The following is a 23481-nucleotide window of genomic DNA, read 5'->3' as shown; positions in this document are numbered from 1 at the left end:
GTCAGCCAGTGTTCTGTCCCCATTGACTGACTGAGGCTAACAAGTTAAATAGCATGTGAATACGAGACTGGATCCAAATCCAATTCTACTTTGATTTGCTTCTTCAACTCACACCTGTGTTTCAGTAAAAATAAGCTGCACATTCCATGAAGGATGGCTCGTGCAATAGTAAATTAGGTGAGCTATAAGAAGAATGTTCCTCGGGTTTACATTACAGCTGGTGAGCACAGAGGAACAATCCACTGAGAGAAAAGAAAAAGACGTGACTTCACTTCTGAATGAGGAACTCCAAACTGAGCTTGCCAGTTGAAACCCCTCACATAATTCTAAACCATGGAAAATAAATCAAGTCCAGAACACATGTACAGCTGCACTAACACAGCTTGGATAAGCCCCAGTGAGATATTCATTGGCTCTTGCATCCATATTAATTCAGTTTTTTACTTAAGCAAGACAACAAATCAAATGATTTTCTTAGTTTTATTAGACAAAGTTGAACAACCTGATTTCTTTCGTATTTTTACATTTAAACTATGATTTTTATTACTATTATTGTTATCATTTCTAGCCTCTTTTACTGGCTTTCCTTAAAGTGGGCAGAGTTGAATGACACTAACGAAACATGAACTATTATCATTTTATCTGGCTCTCACCTTTTTGTTCCTTACTTATGCAGTCCTCTTTGAAAAAAGAAATCATTTGTATCTGCTTGGAGCTTTATGCTAACTCATCTCTTCACAGTGGACCAATATGAAGAAATTTCAATTATATGCAATCCATAGACTCAGTGACGCAATCCTGCAACATAATTGTTCCTGCTGAAACAACCCCCTCTGCTGTCTCAAAAATACACTGTTAACCCCTAAGTGCAAAAACAGAAGCAACCTTTAACAGTTATATTTTTTGTAACTCTAATGCCCTACAGTGCTACAGTAGATTATTACTACCAGTAGCTGGATTATTATGTGCAAAATTATAGACCAGCCTCTTTCTTGTCGTTTTTTTTATGAATGAAAGCTTACGCACGCCCTTTGTGATTCAACCCTTATAGGCTAACCTAAATAAATAAATTAAGCAGATGTATGATCCCAGGATCGCTCTCCCCCGCTCTCTCTCTCTCTCTCTCTCTCTGTCTGATGGGAACGTGGCTGCAGCGCATTTACAGTGCCCTCCCCCGTGGATACTCCAAGTATCTCCTTTTCCCTCAACCACCGACCAGAAGCGTGTCAAACAACTTTTCATTCAGCATTCAGCTGATATATGTATATATCTACATTTCAATTTGCTTCGTTTTTGCGCTGTTTGATTCGTCATTCTCAATCATGAACGCACAGATGGCGGATAGTCAGAAACGACTTGCAGATGAGCAGAATCAAGGTAAGAATTTATTTCTACTTTTACATTGAACTGTTGTTTTAGTTTTTGGGAAACTTTTGTTTAAAATACTGTAAAACATATTGTCTGTTTAGTTCATTGTCTGCGTCTAGTTTGCTTTAGATTTTTTTTTTCAGCGCTTGTAAGTATTTTAAAATGCACAATTAACAACGATCAACCTAAATGTCTAATTATTAATAAACATTTTTGCAATACGATTTAAAGACATAAAACACAATGTCAGTGGATCCTTTTGTTAACTGCAGGCTGGTTATATTTCCTAATGGACATGTCAGATGAATATAATATTCAACTCTCTTAACGTTAATTCTTATAATGCTGTCCATGTCATATTACTCCAATAACCTTGGAGTTGCCGAGTAATACATGAGATTTGGCCACATAATTAACCTTTCAGAGGAAGCATCTCTCAGTGCAGTGTGTGTAGTGGTAATTATCCCAAACAGTCGTCAGCTGATGAGAAAGAGTTTAGTCATATTATTTTGCCACTAAAAGCAACGTTCTCCTGTCCACGGGGGAATCTGCCACTTAAATGTATGATTTTTTCTCTCTATGCAGAAATGACAGAAAATGTTGTTTTTCTATAAGTCTGTGGGATTTTAGTTCTTTACTGCTGCTGCTATTTAAAATAGAAACATCAGTCTCTTTTAACAAAATGATGCAAATATAAACAAGGATGTTTCATACCTAGTAAACAAGCTTAAAGTTCCCTTTATTTGTTTCGAATGATATGCTGCTGACCTCATCACGTTAATTTGTTTATTCACTGAAAAATCTTGGTTCACACACTGCTCAATGCATCTTAAGAAACATCTGTTGTTTGTTTCAGACATAAAGGATGCCAAAAACCGAGAGAGACAGAGAAAATAATAGAATAATAGAAAATGCATGAGCGACACAGAAACTGCAGTCAGTTAATAGTTTTCCCACCCAGAATGAAAAAAATGCTGCTGTTGTCATCTAATTGACTTTAATCTGATGAAGTTTTGATTCGAACTGATGGTCCCTTGAGATTCTCTGTAGGCGAAATGGAAATTTTTGCTTTTCCAGAAATATTATGGACAAAATCAGTCAGAAAACCCCCCAAAATGGCAAAAATAATAACTATCAAGCTCTTAGGTAAGATAAAATTAGGTCTCATGTTGTGGAAATTTGTGCATTCATCAAGAAGTTATTCATTAAACAAGATGAAGAAATATTAAGCTTAAGTTTGACCCCAATAAGCAGCATCAAAGAGCTCTTAAACAGAAAAAAACCCCTCTTCTGATCACAGCACTGTCTGTTTTATCTTCTTATTTTTCTTTTAATAGCAACACCCCAGCACTGAATACCCCAAGAAACCAGCAGAGGATGTTTTGACCTTCATTTGTTCCTCCAGTCTTCCTCTCAACAATGGACCTCTTCTTGCAGGGCTCCTCTTTAAACTTATCAAAACTGCTCCACAATATCAGCATTCCTGTCAACGCCTCTGGGAATTATACTAACAACCAGTTCACAGAGGTCAACCTCTTTGAAATCCTGGGTCCAAAACGCTCTCCCTTTTTCTTCCCAGTGACCAGTGTTTACCTTCTCATCTTTCTCATCGGCTTGTCTGGAAATCTGCTCACATGTGCAGTGATTGCAAAGCACAAAAAAATGCGTAATCCTACAAACTTTTACCTTGTGAGCCTGGCTGTATCGGATCTTCTCGTGCTTTTGTTTGGGATGCCCTTGGAGATTTATGACCTGTGGCAGAACTATCCATTCCCCTTTGGTGAGGGTGGCTGCTACTTCAAAACGTTCCTGTTTGAAACTGTGTGCTTTGCCTCCATCCTTAACGTCACAGCTCTGAGTGTGGAGAGGTACATAGCTGTGGTATATCCACTCAAAACACGATACCTGTCGACTAACCAGCACGCCAAACGGGTCATCACCATTGTCTGGGTGGTTTCGATGATCTGTGCAATCCCCAACACCTCACTGCACGGCATCTTCTACCTGCCAGAGAGAATGGAGGAGTCAGCTATTTGCACTGTGCTGAAACCTTTGTGGATCTATAACCTGGTCATGCAAATCACAACTGTCTGCTTCTATTTTATACCCATGATGGTTATTAGCATGCTGTATTTAATCATGGGCCTTCATTTGGGGAGAGAAAGGCGGCAGTCCGGTGGGAACCTGGGAAAGAACTGTTGCAGCACTCGAAGGAAGATGAGAGTGGAGAATGGCCGAAGGAGACAGGTCATCAAAATGCTCTGTGAGTTTTTTTTCTCTCTCTTCAAAAGGCAAGCATTGCTCTGTCATGCTGCTCTGACTTGAAAGCATATCTCCTCTAATCTGTATTGTCACTGCCAAGGCATGATCCCATAGACAAAACATGACGAAAACAGAGAGTAAATAATGACACAGGATTATCAGCAGTTTGGATGGATCATTAAGATTCCGAAGGGCTTCCTTTTGAGTCGCATCTCCTAATTCTGCAGCTTGACAAGATTACATGTTAGTGTAAGACCCTTTTGCTATAGCTATTTGTTCTTACACTGAAGCATTTCCCGTTACATCCACCATCTAAAGATTCTCACACTATGAATGACAAAAATAATAGCTGGCAAAAAATAGCATTAGGAGTCAATCTGAAAACCTATTTTCTGAACCAACTGGCAATTATTGCAAAGACTGAATTATCAGAATATCCATTATGAACACAACGAACAGTGTGTTAGTGTTAATGTCACAGGAAATGTCTGCATTTAAGCTTTTGTCATAGCTCCTCTGAGGAGTTTTGAGTGGATGTTGATGCTGTTATTCTCATTGTATTTGTACAGCCAGTCATAATTTCACAGTATGGAAGTTGGCCGTTACTTTTTTGTTATGTTTTTTGTTTAAAAACCTGCAAAAAACAAACAAGACTCCCCCAATATATGATTAATTTCTAACTGATATTGCACCCTGAGTCACAAATATCCAATATTTCAAGAAAAGGCCTAAGGGAGAATTTTAAACAGCTTCTTTAGGTAACACGCTGGCGATATATTTAACCAAATGCTGAAAAATAAAATTAAACCCTGACCTTTTCTGTACTTTTTGATATCCGCGCTGATATTTGAGAGTTAAATAAAAGCATATAACCAAATTTATGGCCATCATAACAACAAATAAACATCTAAGTGCCCCAGCTGCATACAAAATACCAGCAACATTGAAAAATGAAGACATTTCCCCATTCTTATCTTTGCATCTCTAGAGCTGCATATTGCAAGAAGATAGTTACCTCATATATAGCACATTCTGTCTGAGAGTTATTTTTCCCAGAGCTCTAACAGTCAAAAACATTGCAGGAAAATTGCAGTTTTCTTCAAAACTAATAAAAGTTATGTCTACGTTCAATGTTACTCTCCAAGGTGTGAAATGTAAATTCATGAGGCTTAATGGAAGTGCTGAACGCATGGCTTTTTCTTCTAAAGCATGACAGCTAGCTTCCTCTGCCTTTGTTGGCTCCGTGCAGCACGTCTCTCTGTGCAGTTATGTTCTGTGCAACTGCATGACATAAAGAAAACAGGTGCAAAAACAAATACGTCCACAGCACTACTAGATGTCTAAAACATCACAGGGGACCTTTAAAAGATGTGTTTTTCAAAAGAATCCCAACTGAAGATCTTTTAGAAATGTTGATAAATTCATAAGAGGTTTGGGGGATACTTTCTGGTTCCACTGCAGGTGGATTCCTTTATCAGGAATGCCATCTGTTCTGGAGAATGGGTGATAAAATTTAAATTAAAAATAATAAATAATAAATATGAAATGTATGAACAAAAAGATTGTGATTGTTTTGATTTGCACAGCTGGTCAGACTGCTTCTGTCATCATCCTCCTTATCTTTTTCTTCTAGTCAAATAGTAATTTATAGTAAAATAACATTGGTTTTGTTTTTAACATGTGTTTCCCATGTAAAGCAGCTGAAATACAATGACTTTCAGAAAAAATGACATGCATATTTTAGTTTTTAAAAAGGTTTAACATTTGCATCTATGAGCAGCTAACTCGATAAAAGCTTACTCTCTTTAATTGATTTCCACTCACTATCAACAACTAAAGTGCAGCAAGCTGAAAGCTACCTATTGTTCATCAAGCTATATTTTCATACTGAACATCTTCACATATAAATCCTGTGTTCTTGACAACAATTCCTGTTGTCAACTCATGCTGTTCAGCCAAACTTTGTTACCAAACTTTCTCTTATATTACAGAGATAGAGATAACAGATAAAGTTTCTAAACACATCAAACACATCAGCCTTGACTTAGTAAAACACACACGTAACAATTATGCAAAAACTGCAATATAAAAATATGGTTTTGCGGTCCAAGTATTTCACTCAGGATAAATATATCTTTAATGAAGAGCTGGAATAAGATAATATAGAATATAAATGTGATTCTTTAAAAAACTGTAAAATACAGCATTTTGTCCTAACCTTGAAGCTTTAGACAAATGAAAAAGTTAAAATGCAGTATGCGAATCGCTGTAGTCTGGGAAAGAAAGAATGGAACCAAGTGCTAAATGCCATATTTATACATGTAAATATCTTGGCAGTGTGTTGAGTGCCACCAAGCAAAGCTTGATGCCATATGCCCATGATCATAAAAAGCCAAACACTGCCTGTGCCTGCTGGACCTCCTGCAGGGAGAGCCCCTGAGAGCATTATGCCTAGATTATTTGGCGAGGAATGTATTTGTGCTCCATCATCAAAAAATGCTGAGCATCGTTTGTTGCACAGAATGAAGCATTTACATTTGGCTAAGAACAGTTTGATATTGATAAGACTTATTACACCTGTTTGAATTCACTTCTAGTCTTATCTGTAAGCCAAGATTGTAGACTCTGTTAGGAAAGGCTCATTGTTTCTGTGTGTCGTTGATATATTGTGGTTACTGAAGTGCAGCATTTGCTAAACACGAACTTCAGTTAAAGGATAATGATATGCTGAATTTCCATTTTTAAGAATCTCTCGACTCATTTGCCTTAAGGGCCTCAATAAGCAATCTAACTTAACTCCAAATTACTTCACAATCACCACAAAGGTCATGAATACAGCTGTTTATCTGTCCTTCTTACGACCTCATTCCCGGAGCATTAAACGCTGTCATTTTTTCAAAGCTGTTGACACAAGCTGTCTTTAGTCATTTATGGATGTTTAAAACAAACACGGTAAGAAATATGAGCATATAGGTCCAATGCATAAGCATAGTAAGACTGATGTGGTCAGAAAGGAGCATTTTAACATCAAAACATAATATGTTCCTAAACCTTATTTTCACATTTAGCTCACAAACCAGACCAAACAGGAGCCTACAAGCTGACAAGTTCATATGATGTCAGCAGCAATGACAGAATAACAGTAATTTAAACCCTAGGGCAAGAACATGCTATTCTTTCAAGTTTTGCTAATGCAATGTTTGCAATAGCATGACACTGACTGAACACACCACAACACCTAATTCTAGTCCATCCATATACAGCTGTTTTAACTGAAAATGAGTAGAAGAAGAAGAAGAAATTCTCCTCCACAAATCTATGTACTCCTTTTAGAAATGTTTGTCTCAGTTTGTTTAAACAGGTTTTCAAATAAAGCTGAGGAGAGAAATCATTTTATGGCTGGATTGCTAACATTTGACAAGAACTCATAAACAGTAGAGTGGATTTTTATAAATGACCACAAGCCAAAAAGTTTAATTTTAACATTAAAATCTATTCTGCAAAAATAAATGTATTCATCATCTTTCTCTCCAGCAATCGTGGTGGCAGTGTTTGGAGTCTGCTGGGCACCCTTTCACATCGAGCGTCTCCTGTGGAGCTCTATCAGCCAGTGGACCGACTTGATGCACAACATTTATCAATATGTCCACATCCTGTCGGGCGTCTTCTTCTACCTCAGCTCTGCAGTCAACCCTATCATCTACAGCCTGCTCTCCACGCGGTTCAGAGAGTGTTTTCGAGAACTTGTTTGTTCCCAGGGGGAGGACAATAACTCTGTCAGAGACTCCCCTCCTTTTCCTAAAATTTTGCTGGATCCCTCCGTTGCAAGTTCAAGAGGTCAGGCTGAGGGGAAGAACTCTAATGCTTTCATCCCTTTGCTGTCTCCTAATATGACACTGAGTATGGACACTGAAATCCTCACATGTGCTTGTACAGACACAACCTGCAAGACCTCTGTATTCTGACATTTTATTTGAACAAGCTAGAAAGCAGCTGGTGCAGAAATATTGTAAACCGATAGATTAACATTTTGGATCTTAGGTTTATTTGTTTTCAGAATTTGCTGACATGATGCTGTATGATGAATACTGCCAGAAGAAAATGAGCTTAGCTTAGAATTGAGACTTGAAACAAATGAGGACAAGTAGGCTGTGTCATAATGTAATGAAACTGTCTCGTCTGCTCGTCTCTGACCCTTTTATTAACACTGGCTCATCTCAAAAGTAAATAAGGTTCTAGTTGATGAGCCATGTAAATCCAAAAGTTGTTTTCGTGTTGTATTTTAGTGCAAAGAGAGATCATTTGGAAGAAAATAACTAAATCTACTGCAAAATCATGACACTGGAGATGTACGAATTTTTGGCAGTTAGGCTGATGAAACTATGGAGCATGATGTTATTGGGGACTGGGACTAGACCCCCTGATGTTTAGTGATGGTGGAGCAAAAATATGGTTGATGAACACCATAAAGATGAGATTCACTGAAGAACCGGTCTGAGATTGAGATAGGGAGAAGCAATGCCTAAAGGGCATAGTGACAGTGAGGATAGAGAATAGGAACTACTGGCTGATTGGCTTGGAGAGCACAGATTTCACTGGAGAAGAGTAGTGACAATGGCAGTTTTTTTAGGAGATGATTTTGAAAATGATGTGATAATAAAAGAGACAGCAAAAAATAGCTGACAGGATAAGAGGTTGAATGTGAGAGAAAACCCTTTTTTTTTTTATCATCAAGATACCCTTAAAAATACATTGTAAGGGTAAAGGGCATATATTTGTTTTTTAATCTTTGAGAGCCAAGCTAACCGTCCCCCTATACTTACAGTCTTGAGTTGCTTAGCTTTCCTGTAGCTCCAGTATCATATTTAGCAGCAGTATTATGGATATTCTCGTATAACCCTAACGAAAGATGCGGATAAGCATAATTTCCAAAATGTTTTGCTATTTTCTTAAACTTATTACATGTCACTAAAAAGCTTGGATGTAAAATGATTATTTATCCTTTGTTTGAAGCTTTGAATCATATTTGACGACAGTGCCTGCACATTTTACCTGCTGTCTTATTTTTTAACTGCTGTATGCCTTATGTCAGAAAGTGGAAAATCAGATCGATCTGAGCCAAATGATTACATGTTGTAATTGATATGTTGTACCTGAAAATTAACGTGATGCTAATTTGCAAAAAGAAGTAGTATATATCTCTGTGTTTCAGTGGGACAAAGAATGTGATCATTTATTGTGAGCTGTTGCTGATGGTTTTTTTTGGGGGGGGGTTTCTCTTGTTGCATGGCCAGCCGGTAAGCTGTTGTTCACTGTGATTGCAAAAATGAAAACTGATTATGGCTATTGTGCAATGGCTAATTCAAAAGCAAAATAAATATTAAGCAGTCTATACATAGCTGTCACATGTTTGAACTATGTAAATGCTGGCAACACATTATTAGAGTGCTGTTATTTTGATTACTGAACCATCAAACTGAAGAGTTTATTCATCACCGTGATTGCATTATGGAATTTCTTTTTCCACAAGAGTTTATAGACCTAGTGTGGTTTGAACCAAAATAATAAGCTAGGACAGATTGATTGGTTGAATGTATTGGGTTTTTGTGCTGCTGGCCTGTAATATGTGGTAGTCTTCACCAATCCCACCACATATTACAGGCTGTATACCCACCTCACTTAGCAATAGAATATGTTATTCTTACCTTTTTGCTTATTATTTAAATATCCTTGTTCCAGTTACCTCTTTTAGGCCCATTGGCATCGCTGTTGGCTTTCCAGCAGGTGGTTTTGTACTCTTTTTTTGTTATGAACGATTACTGTTGAAGCAGGGGCACTGCATACACGCACACACACACCTCTAAATATACTGACAGTTGTTATCATGGTTGGGAATTTTTAGCATATTGGCAATGGTTTGAGAATTGATGCATGGTGTAATACGTGTTGTTTGTTTTTTGTGTTTTTTTAAATTTTCCACTACACCGCATGAGTCAAATTATATTTTTTGCTTTCCACTATTGATCAGAATAAGCTTTAATCTGTCAGCTGTGACAACATTGAATTGAATAGCAGAATGGCAGTTCTGCAAGCCACAGCAGGATGAAATGGATACAGTAGGGAGATTTGCATTCACATTCACTCACTTTCACTCATTGGACTGGATGCTTGAACACTAAACAACATTTTCAATACAGATTTCATTTCCATAAAATTCTCAGACATGCTATCTAATACAAAACAAAATATCGGCCTTTGCATTATACGTTACTTTTGTTCTCTTGAATGTGTTATCTTCTTGCAGCATTCGCAGTGGAGTATTCATATTCATATTCATATTCATACTGGTGTTAGAGGTCGGTATGAATGAGTCCATTTTCAGGGATTATACAGAAAAGAGTCACACAGGCACCCAGAAGTGTTCCTGTCCTCAATCGCCTCTTATTGTGGAGCAAAAACAATTTGTACCTCAGTGACATGTCGGTGCTCGTTTGTTGCTTTTAAACCAGTTTCAAATCTGTGGCAATATACCTATTTTATAGGTGACATTCCAGTTCGCCATTTAAATGTCCTACTTCTACCTGCCATGAGTAAAGTAACACAATCACATTGTTTTCCAGAGAAAGATGAATATGTATGAGTGACACATTTCATGCAACTTCAATCACAGTTTAAGAGTTGAATATAGAATGAATGTAAATATTCATGTAAATGGCCAAAATAAGAGCTGTTCTCCAGTTCTGTCTGATGGAAACTCAAGGAAAGAAAGATCACTACGATGTGAAATTTAAATAAAGCACAGGAAAAAAACACAAGCACTCTCTCCATAGTGTGAATTGTTCAGTTCTCAAGTGTAATGAAGGGCCAGTGTGAGAAGGATATTCATATACATCATTCAGAAGTGAATTTAATACATTTTCTGTGAAGGACATTATACAGCTGGCTGAACATGATGCCATGCTTATCTGTGCTCACTGTATATCAAGAGCACAATCATGTCTTTGACCTCTAGAATAATCGCGACATCTCACTTCAGTCTTTTGATATTTTTTAATGTCTATTTACATCCCCTTTCACATCCCAAGGACACAATGTTTGTCTTTAGGCCAAAACACGGTTGCAATTCAGCTGGAGAAGGACGGCCTACGGGCTATTCTGACCACGTTATATGTGTTCAGCCCTGGCGCATCAAAACCTGGAGATAAACCCTGCTTATTAAACACGTAGAAGTTAAATAATTGGCCATCTTGGGCTTCCAGGGACACTGAAGCGGTGCCGACTCGCAAAACACAAGGGTACTCTTTTTCAAACACCACTTTAAACACACGTTCAACCAGGTAGTTAAGTTTTATTGTCCTGTACTTCTCTGGTATGAGCTCTTCAATCTGAGGACCAAACTGCTGCATGATCAGGACTCCGTCTGGCCCTACTTTGATCTCATAGAAAGTTATGTTGCTGTAAGTGAAAAATCCAATGTAATGATCAGGGTTTGGAGGAGCAACAAGGACCTTTTTGGCCTCTCTGAAGGCTCTCTCTATGGCTGGGACAATGTGGTTGTAGGCCTTTGTGACCACATCCTGTTTCTGAGATCGGCTGCCTGCCATTAGCACCACTAGGCCAAGCTTCAGTCTGGGAACCAGGGAAAAAGTGGCAGAGTAGCCATCCAAATCCCCATCTTTACGCAACAATTCATAGCCCATCAGCTCATTCACCTCCCATGGTGTTCCAGTACGGTTAGCAAAATAATCCTTATCACACCTAAAGAGTGGGGTCAGCATGATCTTCAAAGAGTCTGGTTCCAGCAGCTTGCGATGATACGCACCCAGTAGCATCATGGCGAGCTTGGCCAAATCTGCAGCTGTCGAGAACATCTGACCAGAAGGCCGGTACCAGCCGAGGTCATAGAGTGGGGCTGGTTTTCCATTTGAGTACACTCCAACAGCCAATTGGCTCTGCATCCCTGGGGTGAGGTCAAAGCTGGTGTCTTCCATCCCCAGCCGGTCCAGGATGTTCTCTGTGATCCATCGCTGGTAGTCAACTCCGGCCACTCGCTCTGCCATCACATGAGCGAGTAGTGAGAAGGCAAGGTTACTGTAGTGACATCTGCAAGAACAAATATAAAAAGCATTGGGAGAATGAAAAAGAATATATGATATTTCACGTTTAAATATCACCATACTTGAAATATTCCATGAAATTTAAGTGAGCGAGCTCTTTGGACAGAAAATGCAGGAAGCCTAGCACATAAAAATCCCATTCACTAGCAGAGAATGGAAAGCAATATAGACTGCTCCCTTGGGGGTGCAGTACAACATCACAGAGACTTTGTAATATGGAGCTAGCAGGTTAAAGACCGATTTACTCACATACACCTTTTGGAGGATTCGGGCCTGCAGTGCATTTGTAAAACTGGCTATACATACTGAAAAAAGTGCACAACAACTGATCAGCCTCTATTATATATTAAAGTATAATAATGACACGTTGCTTCCAAATCATATTTGATGGACTATTTCTTAGCTGAGCTCAGGTCCCTGCAGGTTTAATAAAAACACAATGTGGTGCTGGAGATATTAAAATATCACTTCAAAACACTCGTTTACTCAAAGGTCAAATATTTTACTAATCAGCGTAACATGTAGAGACAGGTACAGTATGTGGAAAGACCTGAGCCAATTAAACTTGACATTTAATTATACATCCTCCCCAGGTAAAATCTAAGTAGCATCAACAGGGATTATTGTAATTACAGTTTTTGTCATTACGAAGCAGAATGTAGAATGTAAGCAGAATGTAAGTAACAGAATAATATTTGTACACTGCAGGAACACTCATTTGCTTGGTCAGAATTTACCCATGAAAACACTGATGTCAGCGCAATAAAAGAAATCATACTTGGTGCCTGGATCCGCGACGAGGACATCATCTTGTAGAAGATTGATTGCAGATTGAGTTTTTCCTTTCCAAAGCAAATTTGTAGCTCGGAGCCTCCTGGGCAGGCCTGGATTAAACAACAGCAAAACAGTGTTAAATTTAAAAAAAAAGAAAAGAAAAAGTAAAATTTGTAAATAAAAAAAACCAAAGGTTGAATTGTATTAGTATACTTTAACCTTCTCAAACACGTATCTTCACTTTCTTTTTCACCCTAATAGTTATTTCATTTACCTTATAACAGCACTTTCTTTGTACGTGACAAATTTGACCAGTTTTCTATAAAGGATTATTATGTTCAGCCACTCTGGCTTGATGACAAATTGTGAGACATGGTTGGATTTTTAAAGACCTATTATCCTTCCTTGCAATAGATGTGTGTGTCATATTTTAATTCTTTACACAGACAGAAGTGTTATTTAGTGAAAACTTCTTCAGATAAACAGTTTCCTGTTTAGGCATGTTCATTGCAATTCTTATCTGAAGTCTTATCTGAATAGATGTTACAAATCTAAACAGCACCTGAGGGTTGGATATTTTTTACTGCAAGTAGTGCAAGCGCTTTTGAATGTCTGCTTTACTTATGCATATCAATGAAAGTGAAAAGATCATAGATGTTTAAGATAAAATTAGAAGAACAGTAGGAAGCGATTTTAAATGGCTTTAAATGACAAAAAAGAGAGGTCAAACCAGCTACAGCTGTAACATTGTTTTTGTCTTTCATTCATTAATTGTTTGTCAGAATATGTCAGAAAATTGGCAACTTTCTATAAAAAATGGCAACTTTCTAAAGACACCTTCATATTACTGAGTGGTCTGAACCACAATTCAAAATCCAGATGAACTGAATTTATTGTGCTGTGGAAAGCACCAAATTCTTCATCGTGACACAGTAATAGTAGCTTTACTGCCATTTGGCTCATCAGTTCATGAATCATTTGCTTCAGCTCAAAATGGATCCATAAAGCATCATTAGTCTCCAGAAATATTGTTGCTAAATAAATAAATATTGTCGCAGGAATCAAGCATGTAGCAAGAGCTTTCCTAGAAACCCCTTCTGTCCCTTTGTTCCCTTCTATTGTTCCAGTTTGATTATAAAATCAAGCTTAAAGTGACAACAGCTACTTTTCTTTGCTTTAGCTTTTGATGTTAACTGCAACCTAATGGTTCTTGGAATTCTTTCTTCCTCTGAAAGGAAATAATCTCACAAGGTTTTCATTCAAAGACTTGTTTCTTGAGGCACTTACTCTCAAAGTTGGTCTCATTTTGTCTGTTTTTCTGACATTTTTGATAGGCTGTTGAATAGTGACACTTTCTGCATTTAGAATGGTTCCCGAGAGGCCTCACTTTCACTGTGCAATTTTGTCTGTCACCAAATCTCCCGGGATAATAAAAGCTCGACTGCACGAACAACACTGGAACAGTGTTTGTAGGTATTAGTAGCTTGAGTGATATTGGAACAATAACTGGAAACTGGAAGAGGAGGAAGAGTGATAGAAAAAGAATAGCAGACCTTTGATAAACATTCCCTCAAAGGAGAGGGAGAGACAATATTTCTGCTAGCTGGACCACTGGCAAAATGAGCCTGCTTATTAGGCCTTGGTGTTTTAAAATGGAAAACCATACAGTCATGTATACGCCGATCAGGCATAACATTATGACCACTGACAGGCCAAGTGAATAACACTAATTATCTCTTCATCACCTGTTAGTGGGTGGAATATATTAGGGAGTAAGTGAACATTTTGTCCTAAGAGTTGATGTGTTAGAAGCAGCAAAAATGTGTAAGTGAAAGGATCGTGAGTGAAATTGTGATGGCTGGTTCAGAGCATCTCCAAAACTGCACCTCTTGTGGGTGTTCCCAGTCTGCAGGTGTCAGCATCTATCAAAATTGATCCAAGGAAGGAACAGTGGTGAACCAGCGACAGGTTCATGAGGGGCCAAGGTCCATTAATGCACATGGGGAGCAAAGGCTGTCCCCTGTCGCCTGATACAACAGACGAGCTACTTTAGCTTAAATTGCTGAAAAGTTCATGCTAGTTCTGATAGAAAGGTGTGCTATTTAGCTGTGGCTGCTTTCAGCAGGATAATGTGCCCCTGCCATGAAGCAAAAATGGTTTAGGAAAGGTTTGAGAAGCACAACAATGAGTTTGAGGTGTTGACTTGGTCTCCAAATTCCCCAGGTGTCAGTCCAATGGAGCATCTGTAAGATGTGCTGGACAAACAAGGCCAGCCCACGGAGGTCCCACTCAGAACTTGCAGCACCTTCAATGATCTGTTGCTAATATTTTGGTGCCAAATATCACAACACATCTTCAGGGGTCTAGAAGAGTCCATGCCGCGGCAGGTCAGGGCTGTTTTGGTATCACAATAGTAGGCAGGTGGCCATAATGTTCTGCCTGATTGGTGTAGCTGGTTGAAATTATTTAAAGTTCAATCAGATATTCAACACGTGAATTATACATAAAGATAACTTTGTGATTTATAAATTTCTGTGTATTTGCTGAAAATAAGTTGTTTCATGCAAACCCAAAAGTCAATTGGTGCTTTGCTGAAGCATTTTGTTTTCTTTTGACATGAAAAGGCAAGAATTCAGTGTTATTTTAAGGTCATAGGGATATAGTATACATATGTACCTGAGAGCTGGCTAGCCATCCTCCGTAGAGTGACTGAAGATGAGCGGATCTGAACTTCTCCACTGTCGAGAAATATAAGGCCATCTGTCACATATTTCAACTCGGAGTCTCGCATCTTCCCCAGAGGGTTTTTGATGGTGAAGTTCTCCACATATTTCTCCAGAGGGTCATCTAGGGAGCCAATCTTCCCGTCCTCCCACAGCTTGTACAGCATCAGCGTCGGAAAAAGTTTTGATAAGCTTGCAATTCTAATAGAGAGATAACAAAGCAATAGAATATACAATTTCGTTGTAGAAAAATATAGCTAAGGTTGAAAAGTTTTTTTAATCGCACACTGATGCACATTTTTTGTATTCCTCCTTGGTTTCCTTTTTCTTTTCACCACATAAAAATGTGCTTTACCCTCTGTCAGCTATTTAAAAACTATGGCTTATATTGGCTTATATTCAGTAATTTTTTTCCCCCAGGATGAACATGCAATAACTGCTATATTCTGCATTTGCTGCAGTATCATCCATCCATTTTCTTCTGCTTATTCAATTCAGGGTTAAGAAGGAGGAGCTGGTGCCAATCCCAGTTATCAAATTCAGTTTATTACTGAGTGAAATTCATATGGATTGTTACTATTAAAGCAGCTATTCAGGTGTGGATTTAGCTTATTATTTTTTGTTCTTTTTGCTGAAATTGCCTGTGTAGAAACAATGTTACTGTTTTTGTTTACTCTGGAAAAGTACTATTGGCATTTATGTACTGTCATTTTTCTTGGTTGGGGTTAGAAATTTCCTGAACTTGCTGCTGACTGCTTGACAACCAACTTTTAAAGGCCTGTTTACATAGGAAACCGCCACAAGAGACCGAGTGGGCAGACCCGAGTTAAACTTTTCTAAGCTTTGAGGCGAATAACTAAAGCAAATACTAACGAGAGTGCAGGATACACTTTATTGACAGGGTAGGGTAGGGTAAACACACCAGAGGGTTATCTAGGCAATCGGAGACTGGAATTTCTGCAAGCAACCAACCATCAACCACAAAGTGATGTGCCATGAGCAAATCACTCCTTGTGTGGATAAGGCTTTAAACAAGACCATGGAAAGTAAATAAACATATTTTTCAGAATGTTGAGCTATCCTTACAAAAACCGACTGATCAGTCGAAGCTGTGTGCACATATAACAAAATAGTTAGTTTAAATAGTTAATAGTTTAAGAAAATCTAACCGTTAATTAAACAAACTATACTTCAAAGTACACTAATACAAATTTCTCCAGTCAGTGAAGTGGTGTTAAAGCCAAAACAGCTTTTTAAAAAAAAAAAAAAAAAATTAAATTCTCTTTCTTTGGGGCTTATTTCCTTGAACTTCATACCTAAAAACAAAACAAAAAAAACCAAACAAAAACAAAACAAAGATAAAATGCCAAAATACATAAAGTGCAAAACAGAAATGGAGAAACCAGGGCCTCAAAGGAAAAGGAAATCAGTCCCTTCAGGCAGATGCTGCCAAAGGTGCACAAATCACTGATACGTAAACTGTAAAATCTTCTTTAGCACCATGATCATAGCCAAATGATGGTGATGGACACAGTGTGCAAGAAAAGCAGAGGGAGAAAGCAAGATGACAGCGAGTTATGAAGGAGAGAAAAGTGATAAAGCACCCATTTATGTACTGGAAATCTCCACTATTTATTATAGATTTTTATTATTATTAATGTATAAGGAAGATTTAATGTTGTAATTGAGGTTGACCTCAGGCTGACCTCTTATGTAGAGTCCTTGGAACCTTTTTGAAATTCTTGGCATTCTTTTTAAGGATTCATTCAAGGAATTTGAAGCTTACTGATTTACCTTTTGTTATCTCTCTGGAGTACACAGAATGTAATTACTTATTTTAGGAGCTGACCTATGTTATTGAAGATATGTTTGGTTGTTGCTATTATTAATTAGGATCTGACTTTCCTTGTATTTTGCTATTCATTGTTTATGTTAAGTTAATTTAGATATTAGCTCCTAAATTGATCAGTTTTAGTTCTTTGCTTGTTAGAGCCATTTGTGTGTTCGCCTCCTGTGGTTAGGCCTTTCTTGTTGGTTCATGTCTTAAGCTGTCATATTTCATGTCTGCGTGGTGTTTATTTTGAAAGTCTCGTTTCCATGTTCTATGTGCTTAGTTTACACTTTCCCTGTGGTGTCATTATGATTTATTGTGTCAGCTGTTTCTTCATGTGTTTCCACTTCCCATGATCACCCCTTGTGTGTATTTAGTCTGCGTGTTTCCGTTCAGTCTTCGTCGGATCGTCTGTGCTATTTTCCCCATGTCAAGTCATAGTTCAAAGATCATAGTTAATGTCTTTCTTTTATGTTCCACGTATATCAGCCTGAAATAAAGGCTCGCCTTTTGTTGGAACTGAGTTTTTCTCCTTGTCTGCGTCTGCTCCTGGGTCCTCCTCATGCACTCCACATGGTCTGCTTCTGCAGACCATGACAGCATCCACAGGCGATGCAATCTATATACGTCTTTTTCTGAGTAACTTTTGCATTGCTCTATATGATCACACTCCTACCTCCATACTACACTGTCCGGGCTACGCATGCACCGAGGTAGTTCACAGTGTGAGCCCCATTTTTTCTTGGTGTCACCCATAAAAACAAACAAACAAAAAAATTATTTTTTTTGTTAAAAAAATAATTTTTATTTTATTAAATTAAATATGATCAACTTATCAAACTTCTTTAGAAAACGCATGAAGTTGTGTGCAAAAGACCAACCGAGATTTATTACATGCAGGTCGAAGTTACGCAATTTTATTCACACTATCTGAGCTGTCACAGAAACTGATTTCCACTGGTGACTGCTGTGCCAAATCTAAAGCACTTCCTGTCGAGCTACAGATTGCACTGTCTGTGGTGTCATTTTAGGAAGACGGCGTCTGCAGCTTTGATTAGTCGCACTGTGGCTTATTCTGTACCACCTGATTACCGTTGCATCTGTGTTTTCACTAATTTCTACTTGATCACTGATCTTTTTGTACACTCAACTTTGTGACATCTTGCAATTAGAGTTTTTTCACATCTTTTGGTATTTCGTTTCAATGTGGATTAATTTTTCGAAACTGTGGATAGAAGAATTCCATCAGCACAAAACTGGAGAGCAATTTGGCTCAGTGGAAAGCATGGGCGTACACTGATTTTAAATACATTTTTGGTAATTCATTAGAAAATAAGCTGTACTTGTAAACTTGAGAGATGAGATAATTTCTTAGATTGTTTGACATTTAGGAGTTATTTCAGATGTTGAGTTCACTTTTGTTATTTACTGTTTAGAAAAAAGGTGTTATTCGACTAGCTCTTAGTATTTTTCTAACAGAGTGATAACTAAAAATTGGGCTTTGTTATGTAAACAAAGAGAAAACTTCTTAAGTGTGAGACAATAACCTTTTATCATGTAATGATTTTTCTAGCACTGGGTTTGAAAAATGAATGCTTTTAAGAGAAAGACTGCTTTACAAACTTGAACACTGGCGTTTCAGATTACAGCATGCATTGGGCAAAGAGGGTCTGATGAAAGACCTTTGACATTTCTATAGTTAAAACGAAGGACGCCAGCTTAGCAACTTAAAGTCGGATTTGGAGGCTTTGATTTCAACTCATCTGTCTTTCACAAATCCTCCAACTTTATACCTCTTTAAAGCAATAAGTGAGGTAACATTTCTAAAATCTTTTTCATGGTTCGACTATTTCTTTTTGAGGTAAGTGTTAGAGTCTCATTTTTAGACACACTGGCATTCTGGATAATGGTCAATTACTTTAGTTAAACCTGACATATTGTGACCACCTTTGGATGAAATCCCAAGAGGATAAATTGTGATAGCTTTGGAAGTGACATCTTCCCATCATCCTTAGCTGTTAATGCCAATTTTGAAGGTTTTCCCTTTGTGGGTTCTCTCAGGGTACTCCAGCATCATAGTCCAAAGACATGCTTATCAAATTAATTGGTGCCTCTGTGTGTTAGTGCTGTGATAGACTGACAGCCTGTCCAGGATTCACCCTGTGTCTGCGCCTATGACAGTTGGGGATACGCCCCATCCTCCCCTCATAATCCTGAATTGCATAAGTGGTTAAGAAAATGGGTGGATGGAAGTTAACTAATCATCTCATCTGATTAGCTGCTTTCCCACTAAGTACAGCTGAATTAAGTATTCTAAAAGTGCCCAGTGGTGTACGCATAATAGTCAAAATGTTGAGATTTAAAGTTCAGTGTTGTAAAACTTTAACTTCTCACCCTCAGCACTGGCATAGATATTAAACAGGTCTGATGAAAAATGTTGAAGTAAAATAAATAAATAAGTACGATTAATGCCCCACAACACAAAGTAATGGTCTAGAAACAGAAATGAATGAATTGCCTGTGTATTGCATGATCCCTTGAGTATTTCACAAACTGCTTGTGTTTGCATGGATAACAAGAGGAGATGTTTCCACTGAAATAGAAAATTATTTGATTAAAAACACAAAAGAAAGAAAGAAAATCATGAAAATCTGATATGCTGCATTTTTTGACTTTGAACATTGTTAGAAGTTATAAATTTTGATATCATTTCACTGAACCTCTTGATCCAGTGTGGACTGTTATGACACTGATACTATCCAGATGTTTGCTGGCTGAATTGTTTGGTAACATGATCAAGCCCTCCACCTGTTACCCAGGTAGCAGCAGTGGGTGCAAAGGCTTACACGATGGTTATGCGATCAAGGGTCAGCACCATAAAAGGCATCCACAACAGGTAAACTAAATCAGACATTTACAGGCAGCAGCCAGTTCCAATAAAGAGGCAATCAGCAATCAGCAAATGGAGCTAACAGTCTGCAAGAAACCAATCGGGCAAACTCCTAAAAGGGTTAACGAGCACAAAAGAACGATGTGGTTGGGGGGGGATCTTGGTGCCACTGACAACGGGGAAGTAGTGTTTTGAAGAGTGATGTAGTCAGGTTAAGAGAACAGGAGGGAAAGCCCGAGGACATCTGGCAAACAGCTGCAAAGCAGGTCTGCGGAAACATGAGCAGCGGGCCTTTTGCCAGCAGAGCTGCAGACTGTGACATTAATAGTGGAAGCAGTAGCACTTAACACTTTTAGTAACAAAAGATGGCATCAGCTGTTTGGCAGTAGATCAGACAGAGGTCATGCCTTCTGAATTATAAATGTGAGACTTGGGCTCATTGTATGTAAGTATGACTAGTTTAGAGCTAAATAAACAAACTATAATGATATTAAATGATTTACATTATTCTTTGCAGGAGAATATATGGAAAATCTATGAAAAATGTATTTAAAGATGCTTTCACACTTGACCTTCAGACACTTTTTGATGATTCATGTGAGATTGGAAATAATGCTTATATATTGTGTGCAGCAGGCAAAACACATGATGCACACTCTCCAGCAGTGACTGGACTGCTATATCGGTTGCTGTATTCACACATTTGACATGGACTTTGTATAGGGGAGCTGGTTAGGGTAAAGAGTGGCTAATGCCTGATCTGACATTTGCACCTCTACCGGGTAAGTCCTAGAAAAGGTCAGGGCTGCAGTGCCTGTGTGAAAACAGCTTAATTTAGTTTTGGTTTTAAGAGGATTTCTATATAGAACCTGCAGCTGCTGCTCCAAGAATATATAATTGAACAGGTAATGTACACCTCATTATCGTCATGTCATTATTTTTGTGGACCAGGGAAGACTTTTCTATTCATAAGCTGTTATGAATATTTTCTTATATTTTCAATATTTTCTTCTTTAATCAAGCAGTTTAATGAAGTTTAGACTTTTATGGATAGGATCATTGATAAGACCTATGAATGAGCTTTAAGGCACTCACCTGTACATTGTGTACTCGTTTGTTGGTCCTGAGTGAGGGTCGCTGGCATTCCGCTTCCCAAAGTTACCTGTCCACAAAACAGTGTCATTTAGGATTACGATGGCCGACAAGGCAGGAAGGCTGATAGGGTTGATGGTCTGCCGAAGCAAAACGTCCACCTGGGTGAGACACAGTGAGTAGTCAGTTCCAAAATATTTCCAGTTAATGAAATTCTTATTCTTTGCTTCATGTTAGAGCTATCTAGCTAGCTAGCTAGCTATATTAATTAGGAGAAATGACTGAATTTGCTTACTACACTACATTAGTATGTACAGGTGAGAGGGGGGCAATGTTAGCACGAGAACATTTTCAGGGTAAGCAGATCAAATGTTCACGTCTTTTATCCATTTTCTATTTGGCTTTGGTGGCTGCTGAGATTACAGTAAAAGAAGCTTTTCTCAAATGATGGAAAATACAAACTAAAGTGTAGATGGCAATCATCTGCTCTGCCTTAGATTTACCAGACTTTATGCTCATTTCAGTTTATTTCTGTGGTTACTGCAGTTATGTGCATCCACTACATTGCATTCCCAAATTCTCTAGTGGGTGCTACAGTGCAACCTCCTGGCTACAGTAACACAACCTTTTGCTCAGACAGACTCTCAGATTTTTCATCCACTATGTCTTTAATCTCCCTCTGTCAACTGAACCGACATTTGGTGTTAAGGATTACCGGCCAGCCTGTAAATTTACTCCGACTTGAATGGACATGCTGGAAAAGCGCCTGCAGATTTAAGTCTGTGGACTGTGCATGGCAAACTCGTCTCACCTTTTCCAGTGCTTCTTTTAGACTGGGGATAGGATGCTCCAGAGGTAGAGGCTCGGGGAAACGGGGACACATCATCTCTGATTTGGCACTGCGACCCATTCCTTCATCTGGGTGGTATAGACAAGACAAGGGGAAAAGAGAAATAAAGAGCAGAGGGAGAGGGTAGACTACTGAAATCACCACTTGATACTGTCAGTCAAGGCAAGTATAATGTAGTCTGTAGGAGGTTCAATAATTCCCTCCTTTTTATAATGAATCTCACTGTTCTTATAGGATCCAATCTCACAAAATGTGCGATACATAACTCTTTCATCAAAAAGCATGTGACCGCGTCATGCATTAACGTAATATTTCAATGGATTTATTATTTCCCTTTTAATTCTAAAGAGCTGATTTCTTTCAAAAGACCTTTCCCATTAATATCCTATTTATTCATGTAGAATCACATTACATATCTTGTGTGCTGGGTTTGCTTTAGCGCATTAAAGTTCTTAGCTTACCTTACCTGAAGCCACTTTCTGAGATTTTGAACTTGCAATGACGCTACAAATGCTCCCACTAAGAAAGCTACTGGTACATCTCATAATTACAAGATAAAGATCATACAATTATGAGATTGTTTTATCTCATAATTAAGAGATCTGTATATCTTGAGTGTCTCATTTTTGCATTCACATCAGATAAGAAAGAGGCATTTAGTGGATGTACATAAGGAACTGGCTGTAACTGGATAGCACATTGAGGACCTGCTTGTCAAATGATTAATTTGGCTGTAACCAAGTGCATATTAATCATTTGTCCAGAAAGAAAGCACAGTGAAGAAAAAAAAAAAGCTTCTCCAACTGCTTTTTAGACAGTTTTAAGGCAAACCGGTCAACAAGCAAGACTTGAGTGACTCAAATCACGTCAAACACATTTCAGAAGTATAATACTTTTGTGCAATTTGTGTGAAAAATCATATCATGAAAGACAGTTTATTTTATTTCAAGTCTCAAGAGAGTGCCTGAAATCTCAAATAATCCACAGCTCACAGTCTGGAGGCTAATTGCAATATTTAGCCTGACCTAAATAACTATTTTTAAAAAAAAAGCCTGTATAAAATCCCTAAATTGTGACTTTTTTTTAATTTGCATCTGTGTTATAATTAATATAATGTTAATCAATATAAATGTGCCTTGTTTGAGGTTTTTATTCACCTGACACCAATCACGTGCTCTCACCTGGCTGGACTTTTGGCATCTGATATTGCCAGAAGAAGCATCCTGTCATCACCAGTGACAATATGAGGAAGAACACCAAACCCAGCTGGGTCCATTTCACCTTCATCCTGCTGGTTTTAGTTTGTCCTTCGAATTTCACAGCAGCAGCAGCAGCAGGAGGAGCAACAGCAGGGGTTGGCTTATGCACAGACAGACAGGCACACATGAACACAGTAAGTTGGCACTGAATGTGTCAGTTTGTTATCTTACACGGTCAGATTTACACAGCTTCTCATGTTTTTGGATTCTCACACATAGAGACATGATATTCTCTTTAACACTGACTTCAGTTATACAACAAGTCAGAAATCCTTTGGTTAATATGTAAGTGTTTCCTGTTGCAGTTCACAGTAC

At 38.2% G+C, this 23481-nt stretch overlaps 2 protein-coding genes across 2 annotated transcripts; one reads left to right on the top strand and one right to left on the bottom strand.

The window, feature by feature from the left end:
• The first annotated feature begins 2772 nt into the window (after positions 1 to 2772).
• nmur3 (neuromedin U receptor 3) lies at positions 2773 to 9015 on the top strand. The gene is made up of 2 exons (XM_031733190.2): positions 2773 to 3631; positions 7165 to 9015. The coding sequence occupies exons 1-2, from the start codon at positions 2788 to 2790 to the stop codon at positions 7593 to 7595; spliced, it is 1275 nt and encodes a 424-aa protein (XP_031589050.2). The 5' UTR covers positions 2773 to 2787; the 3' UTR covers positions 7596 to 9015.
• Positions 9016 to 10473: 1458 nt separating this feature from the next.
• lactbl1b (lactamase, beta-like 1b) lies at positions 10474 to 23252 on the bottom strand. The gene is made up of 6 exons (XM_039612832.1): positions 23089 to 23252; positions 21869 to 21975; positions 21061 to 21218; positions 15198 to 15445; positions 12526 to 12631; positions 10474 to 11733 (listed from the first exon to the last, which is right to left on the bottom strand). Exons 1-6 carry the CDS (start codon positions 23192 to 23194, stop codon positions 10755 to 10757), a joined length of 1704 nt encoding a protein of 567 aa, XP_039468766.1. The 5' UTR covers positions 23195 to 23252; the 3' UTR covers positions 10474 to 10754.
• Positions 23253 to 23481: the final 229 nt, after the last annotated feature.

This window comes from Oreochromis aureus, linkage group 5 (genome assembly GCF_013358895.1).
Source record: "Oreochromis aureus strain Israel breed Guangdong linkage group 5, ZZ_aureus, whole genome shotgun sequence".
NCBI classification, from domain to species: domain Eukaryota; kingdom Metazoa; phylum Chordata; class Actinopteri; order Cichliformes; family Cichlidae; genus Oreochromis; species Oreochromis aureus.
This window is presented reverse-complemented; position numbering and strand designations above follow the sequence as displayed.

Bases quoted from the DNA above. Each gene is read 5' to 3' on its own strand.
- nmur3 (XM_031733190.2), top strand. From the start codon at position 2,788: ATGGACCTCTTCTTGCAGGGCTCCTCTTTAAACTTATCAAAACTGCTC. The intron at 3,632-7,164 runs GTGAGTTTTTTT...CTTTCTCTCCAG, and splicing joins ACAGGTCATCAAAATGCTCT to CAATCGTGGTGGCAGTGTTT.
- lactbl1b (XM_039612832.1), bottom strand. From the start codon at position 23,194: ATGAAGGTGAAATGGACCCAGCTGGGTTTGGTGTTCTTCCTCATATTG. The intron at 15,446-21,060 runs GTGAGTGCCTTA...TCTCTCTATTAG, and splicing joins AACGAGTACACAATGTACAG to AATTGCAAGCTTATCAAAAC. The intron at 12,632-15,197 runs GTACATATGTAT...TGTTTAATCCAG, and splicing joins GATGGCTAGCCAGCTCTCAG to GCCTGCCCAGGAGGCTCCGA.